Source organism: Carassius carassius, chromosome 50 (assembly GCF_963082965.1).
Source record: "Carassius carassius chromosome 50, fCarCar2.1, whole genome shotgun sequence".
In the NCBI taxonomy this organism is placed as follows: Eukaryota; Metazoa; Chordata; class Actinopteri; order Cypriniformes; family Cyprinidae; genus Carassius; species Carassius carassius.
The window spans coordinates 1,378,151-1,394,718 of NC_081804.1; the positions used below are offsets into that span (position 1 = coordinate 1,378,151).

Consider the following 16,568-nt stretch of genomic DNA (forward strand, 5'->3'; position numbering starts at 1 on the left):
ATCACGAGAATATTATTATAAGTGAAAGAAAAACAGTGGAAGTGGCAGATGTAGCCGGATAACTGTTGTTTAGTTATTTACTGCACGCCTGACAGTTTGATGAATGAATAAAGCGACTGAAATGAGAGAGCTAGAGTATATATATATACACAAAATACATATTATATGTATTTTGAGTGCATCACATTAAAGTCTTTTTTAGTTTCATGCCATACCCTGCGATTCTCCTCCCTCAAAAGAGCAGAAAAGATGAATATCATTTATATTTAAAATATCCCATATATGTCAAATTATATTTTAAAAGTATATTAAAATATAAACCTGTAATTTTAAATGGCAGTAATATTTTACAAGATTACGTTTTTTTTCTTCTATATTTCTGATAAATGCAAATAAGTGAAATATTAATTGAAATAATACTAATCGAAATTATTACTATTTTAAGATTTTATAAAATATATTTTCATGAATATTATTTGTAATGGTAATAATAACACTATTTAATGTCTGAAATCGTAAAGGACACACTTTTAAGTTTCTCTTCCTCTGTGTTTGTGTCAGTCGTAAACGTTTCATATTTAGTTACTAGTGACTAAATTGTTGTAGTTTAATGGGTGTGTGTGTGTGTGTGTGTGTGTGTGACTCTTATGGTAACCAAGGCTGCATTTATTTGATCAAAACTGCTGTAAAATCAATAATATTGTGAAATATTATTATAATTTAAAATAACTGTTTTCTATTTGAATATATCTTAAACTGTAATTTATTCCTGTGATGCTCCGCTGTATTTTCAGCATCATTCCTCCAGTCTTCAGTGTCACATGATCTACAGAAATCATGATAATATGCTGATTTGCTGCTCAAGAAACATTTCTGATTATTATAAGTGTTAAAAACAGTTTAATATTACATTTTATTATTAATATTATAAAGCTTTATACTTTATAATATTAATCTGTGATGCATTGATACTTTTCTTTTCAGGATTCTTTGATGTTGAAAAGAACAGAATTTATTTGAAATATAAATCTTTTGGAACACTATACATGACTTTACTCTCACTTCTGATCAATTTAATGCATTCTTGTTGAATAAAATTATTAATTTCATAAAAAAGTCGTACTAACCTCAATCTTTTAAATGTTAGTTTATATTAATAAATGTATAAACGAATAACTTTATTAAATGTATTTTAATGCTTAACACAAAATCAATCACCAAACACATATTGAATAAAAACATCCTGCTCAAAGAATTATATATAAAATGTGAAATATCTGTATAAATATTATGAATATATATATATGTATATAAATATATATGAATATATATATATATATATATATATTTTTTTTTTTCATATTTGTTTTGCAGAGTAAAAAGCTTTTAAATTAAATATAATTATATAATTTTTTTATATATTTTAAATATCTATATATTTACATTTTTATGTAATATAAATATTTCATTATTTAGTTATAAATGTAAAAAATATGTAAATATTATATAAATATAGTTGAGTAGGTATACATATAGTTTGCTTTTATTTAGTTTGTGTGTGTGTGCAGAATAAACATTTAATTTAATAAGCATGTGCTAATTTTAAATAATAAATAGCTTGGCTTGTGTTGAATGTCTGCTGTTGTTGTATGAGTCCAGGTGGAGGCTCTGCAGACACAGGTGGAGGAGCAGACACATTCATCAGGAGGAGAGACAGGTCCAGCACCAGCGCGAGCACGACAGAATCACGACCCTCACAGAAAACTGAGTTCATCCCTCCTTCTGTCTCAACAAACCCAGAGCATCAGACATGAGCGAGCCTCTCTCACAAGCTCAGAAGTTTGAGAGTCGAGCTCAAGAGAAGAGCTGGATGCTGGAGAAGGACTGTCCTCCTCCTCCTCCTCCGTCCGAAGACGCTCTGTTCATCATGCAGCCCAGACACGAGAGTAGACAGACACACCGGAAGGAGATCAGGCTGATTTCCTCCTTTTTAAATAACTCATGTTTTTGAAATGGCACCAATGCCTGGAATTGAGCGGTTTAAACTATTATATGCCAAGAACCAAAAGAAATATGAGGATGATAACATTTTATGTAAAATACTAATGCATAATTTTAGAAAATGTTAATAGAATAATATCTGCACAAAACCAGTCTTACGTCGCTTGGGAATATTTTTTAGCGAAATAGCCAAAAATACATTGCATGTGTCAAATTATCGATTTTTCATTAAAAAAACGTAATTTTTGATGAATGGCTAAAAGCTTCATTTGAACAACTTTAAAGACGATTTTCTCAATATTTCGAGTTTTTTTTTTTTTTGCAATAGTTAGGCCAAATATTGTCTTCCTAACAAACCATACACCAATGGAAAGATGATTTATTCAGCTTTCAGATGATGAATTCATCTCAATTTAAAAAAATTGACACTTATGACTTTTCTCCAGGGTCACATATAATTGTTTCATTATATTTAATAATAATAATAATAATTACATATATACAGTCTGGGTCAAAAGTTTACATACACCTTTCAGTAAATTGCATGTTATTTTTTCTTTAGTACTGACCTGAATAAGATATTTCGATATATAACTTATATATATATATATATATATATATCTGTTATTATAAATATTATAGATGTATGGGTATGCAAATAAGTTGTACATATAAATTACATAATTGTACATTTCATAGTAATTTTGTGCAGGATAAGCACTTCTCCTGAAGACTCATCATTGAACAGCTCGGGCCTCACACGGTTCCTCACAGTCAGATATCCATCCATTACTTTGGGTTTTGTGATCTGAAGATATTCTGAATGATTCAGAAGAGAGCCGGCTGTCACAGAACTGAGTGTTTATTGGTGTTCAGTCATTAGATAAATAAAGGTTTATTTTTGTATTCATAATGAAAGTGATTCACCCTTTTTCACTGGTCTGAGACGATAACAACACAACAAAGGCCCAATGTTCATTTTGTAGCTATGAAACGTCTCGATTTAAACAGCTAAGACATTTCAAGACCAAAACAAGACTGAAATGCTTGGAAAAGACGGTACATATTTCAGTCGAAAAAACTAAAACATACAGATGAATCTGATGAAAACTATTAAAAACATGCTGTCATATTTCACCACACGCGCACAAAAACAACATTGTGCATAAAACAAAGATAATTTTTAAAACATTTTGCACAATTAACATTTGAACACATTTTCCCTTCCAACAGTCATTAACCCATAAAGGTGTGTGTGTGAGTGTGTATATATATATATATATATATAGTGTGTAATTGTAAATGCATGGTAGAGTCTATTACTGATTTATTTAATTTGTATTTTAATAAAAAAGAATTATTCCAGCAATGCTTATGTGGGGTAAAATCGGTTTAATTGTCTGTTTAAATGAAAATATCACAATGCAAAAACATTGATTTATTGAGATAATGCAAATAAAAGTTAGGCAGTTTTTGTAATTAACAATAAATCAAATTTTTCATTTATTTGTTTCTATATAATATATCTTTTTTAACGTGTGTGTGTGTGTATATATATATATATATATATACACACACACACAGACACTTTAATCATTTTTTCATTTCAGTAATGAGAGTTTGGAGGTAAAATGTGCTTAACTGTCAGGAAAATATCACAATATAAAAAATCATAAAAAAATGATTAACAAAGCAATTAATTTATGCAACATCTGAAATATGACCTGGTACAACTCCAGAGATTCACTCACACACATGAGAAGATTGATCCTGAGCACAGCGAAGCGGTGACACGGTCACATACTCTCATTCAAGCACAGCATTCATTTCCCAAAAACATCTCCAAATCAGAGTTTGGTCGTTTGAAACTTAAATTCGTTGAGTATATTGCACCACAGTCTAGAATGTACCATTTTCATTACTTGGCAATAATATTAACAGTACAAGTGTGACACTCTTTATAATATGCCTCGACTATTAAAACAGCCAGAATGTACACATATATATATATATACATATAAACTAAAACCCACATATGAGTCTTTGCAATGGAGACACAACACTGAAAGCAGCACTTCACATGTACCTCCAAACCTCAGTTCATTTGCTCCTGAGGCACTAAAGTGCATTGTCACACTCGATTAAAGATCACAAACTGATTGTAGTGTTGAAACCTTGGCCCTTGCTGGTGTTTTTACAGCATGAGCCGTACAAGAAGTTAAACAAACTCTGAAAAACATGTTCAGGTAGACTTAGTCACCAAAGGAATAATTCACCCCAAACTGAAAATAAACTTATTGTCAGGCCATCTGAGAGATGAATGTGTTTCTTCATCAGATTTGGAGAAATGTAGCATTGCATCGCTAGCTCACCAATGGATGTGAATGGGTGCCGTCAGAATGAGATTACTTGCAGATTATTGTGAGGTTTTTATCAGCTTTTTGGACTCTCATTCTGATGGCACCCATTCATAACAAGTGATGCAATGCTACATTTTTCCAAATCTGTTCCAATAGAGAAATAAACTCATTTTTAGATGGCCAGCAAATGTTTGGGAGAACAGTACCAGTTCCATTCATTAAAGACCACAGAGGCACCATACTTTTAAAACACCAGCTTTAGTAAACAAACTCCAGTTTTGTAAATCCACAGAGCTTTTAGGGAGGCTCATCAGTGTTTCTCGAGTGGTTTTGTGGTGATCATGTCAGATCATGTAGTTCTTCTTCAGCACCTCAAGGTATTGTTGAGTGGCTCTGCTGACGGGGTCCGGCTGCTCCAGGGTCAGGTTCAGGTTCTGGTTCTGGGAGCTAGAGGCCGATCCTACAGGAGACATGCGGGCAGTTCCTCCTTCCAGAATCACACCAGAATGACAATTAAATCACTTTTGAGTGCATCGAATTAACACAGAATTCATTTTTGAATGGACTGAGTGGAGACCCAACCAGTTATGATGTAACTCTGAGTTAAAGATCATATTAACCCTGCAAAGTCTTACATTTAAAAGTATAGTCTGAAAAATGAAAACACTTAAAGTTTGCACGCGTTTTGTTCATATTTGGCCCAAACTGATCAAAAACATGCAATTTGATGATATTTTAAATGCCAAAGCAAAACAATTAAATTCCCATACCTTGTAATATAAATAAGTGAGATCTTAATAACAGTATATCAGACTACTTACATAAAACACATAAACATTCTGTTATAATAATGTCTCACCGTAGTCCAGCTCCTTCGATATGTTCTTCTCCAGCTCCGTCTGCATCTGCAACAGGAACAAACCAGATCACACATCTAAACGTCCTAAAACTAGCACTCGCTCAGGTTATTGTTTAGCTTGCATTGCCACAGTGTTCATACTATAAAAATGCATAACCATAACTATGCAGACGCATCGTGGCTTTGACTCATCTGATTGGTCAAGATCCAAACGCTAGTAAAAGTATCTGCTACCATTCAAAATGTTGGGTTTTACGGCTGCATTTATTTGATTAAAAATACAATAATAACTGATAAAATGTTATATATTTTTACTATTTGAAATAGCTGTTTACATTTGAATATATTTTGAAGTGTAATTTATTCTTGTGATGTTAAAGCTGAATTTTCAGCAGCCATTACTCCTGTTTTCAGCGTCACATGACCTGATATTTTTTAATGGTTTTATGCCTGAACAAACAGCTGTAAAGTAACCCTGGCTAATGATAGAATTATAATTAATTTGATTAGTATAATATTAAATAAAGACTGTTGGGAATGGCAGGGGGATTAAAAAAGCAGCAGATTACATGATTACAGATAACATTACACATGTATATTAGTCTTAGAAATTATCACAAAAAGGATTAAGAAAAGGGATTCAAAATATGACTAATAGTTACTGACCTGAGAACAGCAGAACATATTCAATCACACATTTGATCATAAATAGTACATCCCATTTAAATATGAATGTTCAGACATCGTGCTCCTTGAGGAATATGTATGCTGTACACAGTATGTCAATTTTCTGCATCATTTAAATACCCAGATGACAAAACGTGCAGTTAACAGCCGGAGCACACTGCACTCAGTACTGTATCCCACAATGCAATGCACTTGACTCTTCCTTCCATTTCCAGTGTGATGATTGAACGGTCTCTGATCCAACTTCCAAAAGTTCTTATTTTTACAGGAAATAATTCAAATGTAAATTAGTTGTTTATTTCCTACAACTAAAAGCTGATTTCTGAATTAAACTGAATAAGGTACATATACGACAGTGTAGCATAAAACAATGTTTTTAATGTTGTATACTGCTTATTTAATACATGCAATTTTTAGAAAAGTATATATATATATATAAATAAATAAATAAATAAATAAATAAATAAATAAATATATATATATGATTTAAAAACTTTAGCTTAAAAATTAAAACTATAATCTATTTAAACTAGATTGAAATATTACAAAAAAAGAATGAAAAAAAAATAGCAAAATTTAAACAAATTGAAAAGAAAACTGAAAATATAAAAATAAAAGTTAATCTAAAATATACATAAATACTATAAAAGTACATAAATGATACTAAATAACTAATTCTGTACAAAGTTGCCTTTTTTCTAAACATTTTTTTATAAAACGACAGTGATACCAGAAGCTGTAATGCACAAATACAATGGGTATAGAAAATAATTTCTTCCCTTTCAAATAATCATATTTTGTTGAAATGAAATGAAGACGGACACAGTTTTTGTTTTATCCATCTGTATTCACTCAAAGTTAGCATCCTATACCCACTGTAAGTCTACAATCAAACTCTGATCTAATTAAAATCTTGTTCAGAATTAAAAAATATCTATCCAACATGACTTGTTAGTCAACGTTTTCTCCCATAAACAGCTGTGTGAAGCCACTGAGACACATTAAAGCAGGTGTGCGTGCGTGTGTGTGTGTGTGTGTGTGTGTGTGTGTTCTGACAGTCAGAGATCTGCACACATCAGCTACACACCTGCTCAGGTATCAGGCTGCAGAGAGGACAGGTGAGAAACAGACTTTTGAGCTAGAAGCTGAAGATATCAGAGACAGAAGAGGGTATGAGTCCAGACAGCAGGCACAGGAAAAACAGACCAGAAGGTTATTAGCTACGTTTATGAAGGGAAAGATAGTGGAAGGAGGAAATATATTATAGTTGGTTAGTTTTAGAATCCCAACCTGACATGGGATTGTTTTCGGGTGTAAGTATTAGAACATGGTTAGTGTTGAATGTTGAGCCAGTGAGAACAAGTTCACAGGTTCATGCAGCATCGCTCACCTTCGCCAGGTAGGCCTCTACACGGCTGCTCTGCGATTCCCCTACCGTACCCAGCAGAGGCGTCCCGAGGCCCAGGCTTCTGTTCAGGGGTCCCAGAGAGGCTCCGTATGCCCCCACAGATGCCATATCCAGAGCGGGACCCCCTAAACCAGCGTTCCCTATACTGCTGGTGAGCAGAGATTTACTGCGCTGCCTCTCGCTCAGGAGTTTAGTGTTGGCCTCCGCTAACCGCTCATTCGACCTGCACATCGTGTTAGCAAAAAGACACGTTATTAAAAAATAAATCAAGTAAACATTTCTACAATTACACATTTTTATTATTTACTGATAGAAAATTATAAAACAAATTATGTTAATAATTATTATTAATAATAAATTAGGGTAGCTTATTCTTTAAATAATTTATTTGTGTTCGTTTTTAGTTTGTAAGTTTAACAGAATTGTCTATGCCTCCTTTAATACGCTTTAATCAATATTTATTTCTAACTAGTTTCCGATTTCTATTTATTTTTAATTTTATTAATTTATAGGTATGTGTTCATTTCAGCTTCACTTGGTAGTTTTACCATTTCTTCGCATTCCCTGATCTGCTCTGAAATAATAATTTTTTTTTTACTATTTTTATTTATATTTTAGCAATTTATTTATAATTATTAAGTTTTACTTGAATTTATCATTTTCCATACCTCCCCTGATATGCTTTACATAAAATTGATTGACTGATTGATTGATTTTCGACTTATACTTTATATTATTAATTTATAATTTTAAGTTATGCTTGGTAAATGTATACTTTTTCTTCATCTATGTTTTAAAATATGACTTATGTTTAGAATTTTATTATTTATGTTTAGAATTTATTTGTATTTTTACTAAAATTGTTTATTTTTATAATTAATCATTTTGTGTTTCTCACTTCATATGCTTTGAAATAATATTTCATTATTTATTTTTATGACTCATATTATTCTTATTTTTAGTTTTACTTACTAAAACTAAAATGTTTGGGACCACCTTGATTTGTTTTGAAATAATATTTATTTACATTTAACTTTTTTGTATTACTTGGTGAATTTAATAATAATAATCATAACAATAATAATAATATTATATAAAAGCATTTTATTTAATGGTGCCTTTCTTAAAAACCATGGTCAACAGTATTATTCATTGTGAGAGAGGGACGGAGACGATTAATATTACACAAGTGGAAATATTAATAATCGTGGGTCTCAAATGACTGTGATATCCAGAATGACACCCAGAGTCCTGGCCTGCTGAGAATATCCACAGAAAAACAATCAGATTTAGTCAGATCTTGTACCAGTGAGTTAGACCTGTTGGGTTTTAGAAAGTTAGCTGAAAGACAATCTTTAATTTCAGCTAAACATCTGGTCAAGGAAGGTGGCAGAAAAGAGCTAGAGTGTTTAAAGACAGATGTCATCAGCATAGCAGTGAAAATGGAACCGGCTTTACTGACGAGATGCGCATTACCGATCAGCCGATCGTGATCAGAGCACCCCTACCATATTTCCTGAGAATATGGCCAAGAGGAAAGAAATAGAAGATGAATAGCAGTGGGCCCAAAACAGAGCCCTGAGGGACACCAGTGGTTACTGAAGATGGCCTTGATTTAAATATTTTAAACAAACCAGTTAAATATGACCTAAACCAGAACAGAGGGAGCCAGTGATACCTATAGAATCAGTTATACACTTTATCATGATTTTCTGTGCCTGATATGCTTTTAAATAATTAACCGCCATTAATCACCATTACACTATTTTTTTTGTTATATCTAAAAAAAAAGGCCATTAACCTGTGATTATAGTTAAGGCATATTTCTAATTATAATTCTGAGGACAGGCTCCCATTATGCCTCTCACCTTTCTAGTTTGGCAGCCAGACTCTTGCGGAGGCGGAGCTCTTCGCTGTACAGCTGTTTGTAGCGCTCCAGCTCTGTGTTGCTGGAGTCTCTCTGAACGAGACTGTCCTGCTGAATACTGCGTAAACGGCTGAGTTCTCCCTCCAGATCCCTGATGCGCTGCTCCAGTTGAGCACGCTGACTGGCCTCATTAGCAGCTTTCATCTGCTCCAGAGCTTCCTGAGACGCCGCCTGCGTCTGACAAAACACACAGAAAGTGTCTAAAACTTTTTACAATAAACAAAAGAATAATATTTAAGTTATATTTTAGAAATATATATTATACAAAAATTATATAAATAAAATAAAATGCTGCCTATGTGAAATAAAGCATCTAAAAATGTATAATAAACAAAATAATTACAATTATATATATATAATTCTAAAATAATAAATGAAAAAAAAATTACCAAAATTTAATGCTTTATAAAAAATACAATTATTATAATTATTTGATAAAATAATATATTTTAGATATATAATATAAATAATTAAATAACAGTAAACTAAATAAGAAGAGTGAAGAGTGAAAAATACTTAAGAAAAATTATTGTAAATTTTTTTTAATAATATTTTATATTAAAGAAATGTAATGTAAAATAAACAAATAAAATAAAATAAAATAAATAAGCAAAGGAATATCATTTTCACATTATGTGATCGAAACTGGCCAACAACGTTTTTGTATTCACTTGATTTTCACTTATTTTTGGTGGTTTACTTTGGACTTTGCACACAAATATGTAAGAACAATAAACAAGGTTAAAGTGAATGTGTTATGGTGCATGTCGTGTACCTGCAGGAAGAGGTTGACCTCCTCTAGTTTGTGTCGGATCTCCTGTCGGGCTCTTTCCTCCGTCTCCCTGCGGTATTGCTCGGCCTGGCTCTGGTCCATCACACCGGCCTCCAGCTGCCGGCGCAGACTGGACACCTCCTCCTCCAGCTGCCTCTTACTGCGCTCCAGCTGCTCGTGGCTTCGGCTCAGGCTCTTCACTGACGACAGCTTCTCCTTCAGCTGTCTGTTCACCTCCTCCAGCCTCGAGCAGCGTGATGCCTCCCGCTCGTACTGAGACTGCAGCTCATCCACCTGCACCAGAGGAAGGGTGACCACAGGATTAGAGGCAAGCAGAAACGGAGGACTTAAGAGACTCAGTCAATCAAGGTTGCATTCTTTGATCTGACAAAATGTCTTAAAAATGACAAAAACTGTTGCAAATGTCTGTGCAAGCCTAAAGCTGAGACTGTACCCGGGTCTTCATTCTGCTGACGGCGCTCTCTGCCTCCAGTCGGTGGCTCATGTCTGCTCTGAAGCTGCCCAGAGGAGAGTCCAGCTGTCCACCGCCCTGTTCACGCAGCTGCTTCTTAGCCGTCTTCAACAGCGTTTTCAACCTGACACACACACAGTAAGATACACTGATATCAGAGACATTCTTTATCAGTGTTATCGTTAACTAAAACCATTGCTTTTTTCCCATAAATTTGAAATAAAATAAAATATATTAGATGCAAAACCCAAATGAAGAATTAGAAATGCTAATGCTTTTTAGAAATTACTTAAACTAAAACTGAAAAAAAGAAAACGGACAATACTAATAAAAATGATGAAAGCACACAAAAAATTACTTAAACATTTTATTAACTGAAAACTAATAAAAACTAAACAAAAGCCTATTATTAATAAATATTATAATGGCGTATATAAATAATACTAAAAATAACACTGTTCTGCTTGGCTTTGAAGTCAATTAAACCATGAGATATATCCCTTTAATAGAAAGATAGATAGATAGATATTTTGTAGTGATGCACCGAAATGAAAATTCTGCTCCGAAACCGAAAATTTAGAATGCACTAGGCCGAAAACCGAAACTGAAGCCGAAAATGGCTTCTTTTAAAAACATATGGATTTAATGGATCTGAATTGATAAAATCACAATATAATAATCAAACTTTTATTAACAGTTACATAACAAAACATAAAATATTTTTAACAATAAATATAAATAATAATTATTATTCAAGTGTTATGTTCCATCAAATAAAATAGTTTTTTAAAAATTGTGCAATAAAAAACCACAATTTTGGAGATTTTTGCAGAACAAATGTTACATATTGCAACTTTGGTGTCCTCTCATATAGGGCTGTCACTTTTGTGAAAAAAAAATCCTGTTCGATTTTTGAGACATAGGCAAAGTGTTCATTGAATCGTTAGTAAATTGCCTATATTTGGCGTTGATCCGTTTTTCAACGCCAAATATAGGCAAATCAACCGACAACTAAACAGGCATTAGGGCGAACGTAAAGAGGGCGCTTGAGACGCGCACAAGTCAGCAATGTGGACTGCCATAACATCAATGAAAAACATTACTGAAGGCTACATTGATATTATGCACTAATAGGCTGTGTGTGTGTGTGTGTGTGTGTGTCAGAACCTGCAGTTGCTGTGTGACGCGCGTTCGCTGCGAGCGTATAGTGACGAACTGGACGCGCTCCGAGAGAAGGCCTTTAAAATCGATTCCCTGTTTTCGTTTTCGAAACTTGTGTTGGTTGGTCCGATCGATTGTGCAGCTTTTGTGACAAGCTTTTTTTGATTGTGACAGCCCTTTGACATGCTTAATCTTTTATAGGCAGACGCGTGATAACAGCTCGACCGTGAGTGAAACCTAAGCGCATGCTCACGGATGGGAGGGGCGGGTGACATTCATTTTCGGTTTACGTTTTCAGCTGTTTTTTTTATTTCGGCCCGAAACCGATAATGCCATTTCTGCCGAAAATTTTCGGCGGCCGAAATTTCGGTGCACCCCTAATATTTTGGTAATGTTATTATTAAAACTAAAGAAAATAAAACAGACAATACTAATCAAAATGATGAAAGCACACAAAAAAATTACTTAAATTATAATTAAATTAACTGAAAACAGACAGACAGACACTTGTAAATACATTACTTTTCAAATGCTGTATCAAGGTTTTGAGCAGGACACATGGATTTGTTATACTACTGCACCACAGCAGCAAAAACTGAATAAATGTGAATTGAACAAATGTAAGATATAAAAAGCTGTACGCACTACATGCATGTCTCTCACGGATTTGCAAGCTGGAGGATCCGCACTGCTGGCTTCTCTATGTACCCAAACACGTCTACAAGAGTAGAGCTGCAGCGCTCGGGGTTAAAGGTTAAAGGGTCACCTGTACATTTCTTTCTGAAGGTCTGTGTTTCTCTTCATCTCCTGCTCCAGACGCGTGTCCACAGATTTCTTCTGCTCGGATAGTTTTTTGGCCTTTTTCTTCTCGAGCTCCATCTGAAATAAAGAGAGAGGATGCATGTGATATTTCAAACCATTTTGGCGTGCGTTACACTGTGTGACATTAAGTACTTCAGCGAGTAGTGCTTTTAACAATAGTTTCACTTGTACATAAACTAGCATTCAAAGTTCGTGACAATTTTTGAAAAAAACTCTCTTCTGCTCCCCAAGGCTGAAATATTTGATCAAAAAATGGCAAAGACAGTAATATTGTGAAATATTATTACACAATTAATGTAAAATAAGTCTTCTATTTGAATAGATTTTAAAATCTAAATTATTGCTGTGATGCAGCGCTGTATTTTCAGTATCATTCCTCAGTCTTCAGTGTCACATGATCTTCAGAAATCATTCTGATATGCTGATTTGTTACTCATTAAACATTTCTGATTATTATCAATGTCGAAAACAGTTGTGCTGCTTCATATTTTTGGGATTATAAATGTCTTTGTTATTTTTTTATCAATTTAATGCATCTGTGCTAATGTATTCATTTCTTTCTTTCAAAAAGACCCCAAACTTTTAAATATTGCATTTATATTATACACATCATATTCAAACTTCAGCAACAAACATTCATGGACATGTTACATGTAAATTATTCCTTTTCATGTGCTAATTGAGCTAATTGTTTTGATTAAGTTACTACACATTTTACCAATTGTGGACATGCAAATGTAACGCTTGTTAAAAATATCATTTGTTGTAATTTAATGTAACATATTTTGTATGGACATTGTGTCTTTCTGTCACCTGATTGGTCAGTTCTCCTTTCTCTTTCTCCAGCTCAGAGAGGCGGAGTCCCAGTCGTGAGCGGCCCTTTAGCTCCTCCTCCCACAGTGCTTGTGAGTCCTGGGCATTATGGGATAGCATACTCTGCTTCTGTACCTGGAGAGGAGAACCCCAATTTAACAAATAGTTAATATGCTTTACTGTAATACTACGAATCAGGGCTATTATAATTAACTAAAACTAAGACTAAAAATATTATCATTAATTGAAATAAATTATATATATATACAGTACAGACCAAAAGTTTGGAAACATTACTATTTTTAATGTTTTTGAAAGAAGTTTCTTCTGTTCATCAAGCCTGCATTTATTTAATCAAAAATACAGAAAAAACAGTAATATTGTGAAATTTTATTACAACTTAAAATAATAGTTTTCTATTTGAATATACTTTAAAAAAATAATTTATTCCTGTGATGCAAAGCTGAATTTTCAGCATCATTCCTCCAGCCTTCAGTGTCACATGTAACATCCAGTCGATCACATGATCATTTAGAAATCATTCTAATATTCTGATTTATTATGAGTGTTGGAAACAGTTCTGCTGTCTCATATATTTGATGAATAAAAGGTTAAAAAGAACTGCATTTATTCAAAATAAAATAACAATTCTAATAATATATATTCTAATAATATATTTTCTTTACTATCACTTTTTATCAATTTAACACATCCTTGCTGAATAAAAGTATTGATTTTATTTTCTTTAAATACTTTTTTTATTTAAAAAAGAAAGAAAGAAAAAATTACTGACCCCAAATTAGTGACCAGTAGTGTATATTGTTATTACAAAATATTTATATTTTAAAAACATAGCTTCTTTTTTTTTTTTTTTACTTTTTATTCATCAAAGTTTCCTAAAAAAGTATCACATGTTCTGAAAAAATATTAAGCAGCAGAACTGTTTCCAACTTTGATAATGAATCATCATATTAGAATGATTTCTAAAGGATCATGTGATAATGATCCTAAAAATTCAGCTTTGCATCACAGAAATAAATGATAATTTAAAGTATAATACATTTAAAAACAATTATTTTAAATTGTAATAATATTTCACACTATTACATTTTTTCTGTATTTTTGATTAAATAAATGCAGGCTTGATGAGCAGAAGAAACTTCTTTCAAAAATGTGAAACAAAAATGAGAAACTTCTTTGCTGAATGTGACACGTTTGTCAAAGTTCACCTCTCGGTTGAGTTGTTCTTCTAGTGTCATCTTACTGCTCTGCAGGTTTGTGACGATGTCTTCCAAACGATTCCTGACCTGAGAACAATCACAGATGTCAATACACAACAGGACCTTGATCACTCTCTCTGCAAAGTACTTCATTCAGATCTAGATCTACTTTAGATCTCAGAAACCAGAAATGCAGAAGGTAGAAAGATAGTTTACAAAAGAAATCCGCAGAGAGTCCACCACCAAAACAGAGAAAATACCCCGCTAACAACCAAACTAAAGAAAAGCAATAAAGAATACAGACACTTTTTTGTTTCAAGTGTAAATCACAGTGAGATTTGAAGTCCCGAAGAGCTGTAAATCGCAGTAAAGAAAGAAAAACGTTCAATGTTTGATACCAACCCCTTCTCCAGGTGATGAGCCTGATAGCTGTGAAAAGAGTGACTACGGCATCAGTTCACATGAAAACTGACTCACATGTACAATCAGCTCATTCTGCACTGGCACAAATAAACAGAGTTCAACTAAAGTGAAGCTCGGATGACTTAAGAGGGTAAAACGAGGCTCTGTCAGGATTAATGTCTAAATCTACTATGTAATGATTAACCGCGAGCCGGTTGAAAATGGATTCAAAATGCGACGATTCAAATCAGTTGAGATGCTAAAAAATTCGCGATTCCTTTAGGGGTAGGAGTTTATATGAATGTATTTCTGAGAGGAACTTACCATGTTTAGAAAAGTTTAGAAGGTATTTTTTCTTTTCATCTTGCCTCTGTATAATGCATATTAAAGTTAATAAGTGCAGTGCTACTTTGTTTACAGTGGTTACCAAGGAAACGCTTTAAGCGCCACCTGCTGGCAGAGAGTGAATTTCGTCTGCCGTTTCTGTTTCATGCAGATATTTTTATGTATAGTTTCATAAAAGTCAAGTCAAATCATTCTGTTTTTTCTTCAAATTTCGAAATTATACAATGCAATTTAGATGAAAAACTGCTCATGTTGCAATGAATGCATGCATGTTTGGATCATGGTTAAAATGCAGTTGTTGCCTATCATTTTTAAATGGAAAGAGCACTGACAAAGTCTTAGTTTGTTTATATTAAGATATTTCTTTTATTTGTGTTATTTATTTGGGTTTTCTTTTAAAATTTCAATTTAGTTATTTCATTTACATTATATTTACATTTTGTCTTTTAGCAGATGCTTCTATCCAAAGCGATTTACAAATGAGGACAACAGAAGCAATCAAAACCAACAAAAGTGTATTTAGGGTTGTAGCTATCGAATATTTTAGTAATCGAGTATTCTACCAAAAATTCCATCGATCAATCGAGAAATCTGATAAAATGTGTTTTTGCTTAATTAAAGTGCAATATTAATTATGCAAGAGAAAATAAGACTCCTGGGTCTCTTAAAATTAACAACTAAGTTTCATTTTTTAGAATTTTTTTTTTTAAATTTTTTAAATGCATAGAATGCAATGCATACATGAAAAATAAACATTTAATTATCAGCTATTGTTTCTCTGTCTGTACTTGTACTGTGAACAATGACAATAAAGTTGACAGATGAATTAAGTGCATTTAAGTGCCATTCAGTTGGGGTTTTAAATAAAGCATTTGCCGAGATGCACATTAAACATTAAACACATAAAACATTAATTTAATTTATCTTTTAATTACTGAAAATTAAGCAAACTTAACGTTTTGGTAAACAAAGGGGATTTACTATTAAAAAAAACATGGAAGAAATGTTGTGTGATTAAACCTTAAAAAAAAGTTTTTTTTGTCTTTAAACTAAACCGGACTTTTATTTTGACAGGGCGTACCTTTACAGTTCTGTGTATGTGATGTGACGCTAGTTTTACTCAAATCAAACGGTCAAATGCTCATGAAGTGACTGTCAGAGCAGTTCTGGAGATGTTGTTCATGTGTTCACGTCCTTATTTAGTGAGAGGAAAGACGCTAAAAACACCGGAGCGTCACGCGCGCTTCAGTGTGTGTGATAAAGGAAGATGCGCTTCTGCTCCATTCATTAACACAGACACGCAGAACATGCAGGATTCA

At 33.0% G+C, this 16,568-nt stretch overlaps 1 protein-coding gene across 10 annotated transcripts in view; it reads right to left on the reverse strand.

The window, feature by feature from the left end:
• Positions 1–4,701: 4,701 nt before the first annotated feature.
• The window catches only part of LOC132133653 (ankyrin repeat domain-containing protein 26-like), a 40,729-nt gene continuing 28,862 nt past the window's right edge, over positions 4,702–16,568 (reverse strand). For 8 of the 10 annotated variants that reach the window (XM_059546540.1, XM_059546538.1, XM_059546543.1 and 5 more), the window contains 10 exons: positions 14,905–14,931; positions 14,512–14,589; positions 13,283–13,417; positions 12,414–12,526; positions 10,469–10,610; positions 10,018–10,308; positions 9,184–9,419; positions 7,298–7,538; positions 5,221–5,266; positions 4,702–4,848 (listed from right to left, as the gene is read on the reverse strand). In XM_059546540.1, the coding sequence (XP_059402523.1) occupies positions 4,706–4,848; positions 5,221–5,266; positions 7,298–7,538; positions 9,184–9,419; positions 10,018–10,308; positions 10,469–10,610; positions 12,414–12,526; positions 13,283–13,417; positions 14,512–14,589; positions 14,905–14,931 (1,452 nt within the window). In that variant the 3' untranslated portion in view covers positions 4,702–4,705. Of the gene's footprint in view, positions 4,849–5,220; positions 5,267–6,994; positions 7,053–7,297; positions 7,539–9,183; positions 9,420–10,017; positions 10,309–10,468; positions 10,611–12,413; positions 12,527–13,282; positions 13,418–14,511; positions 14,590–14,904; positions 14,932–16,568 lie in introns of all 10 variants that reach the window. The other 2 variants (XR_009429191.1, XM_059546539.1) reach the window with 2 other exon arrangements.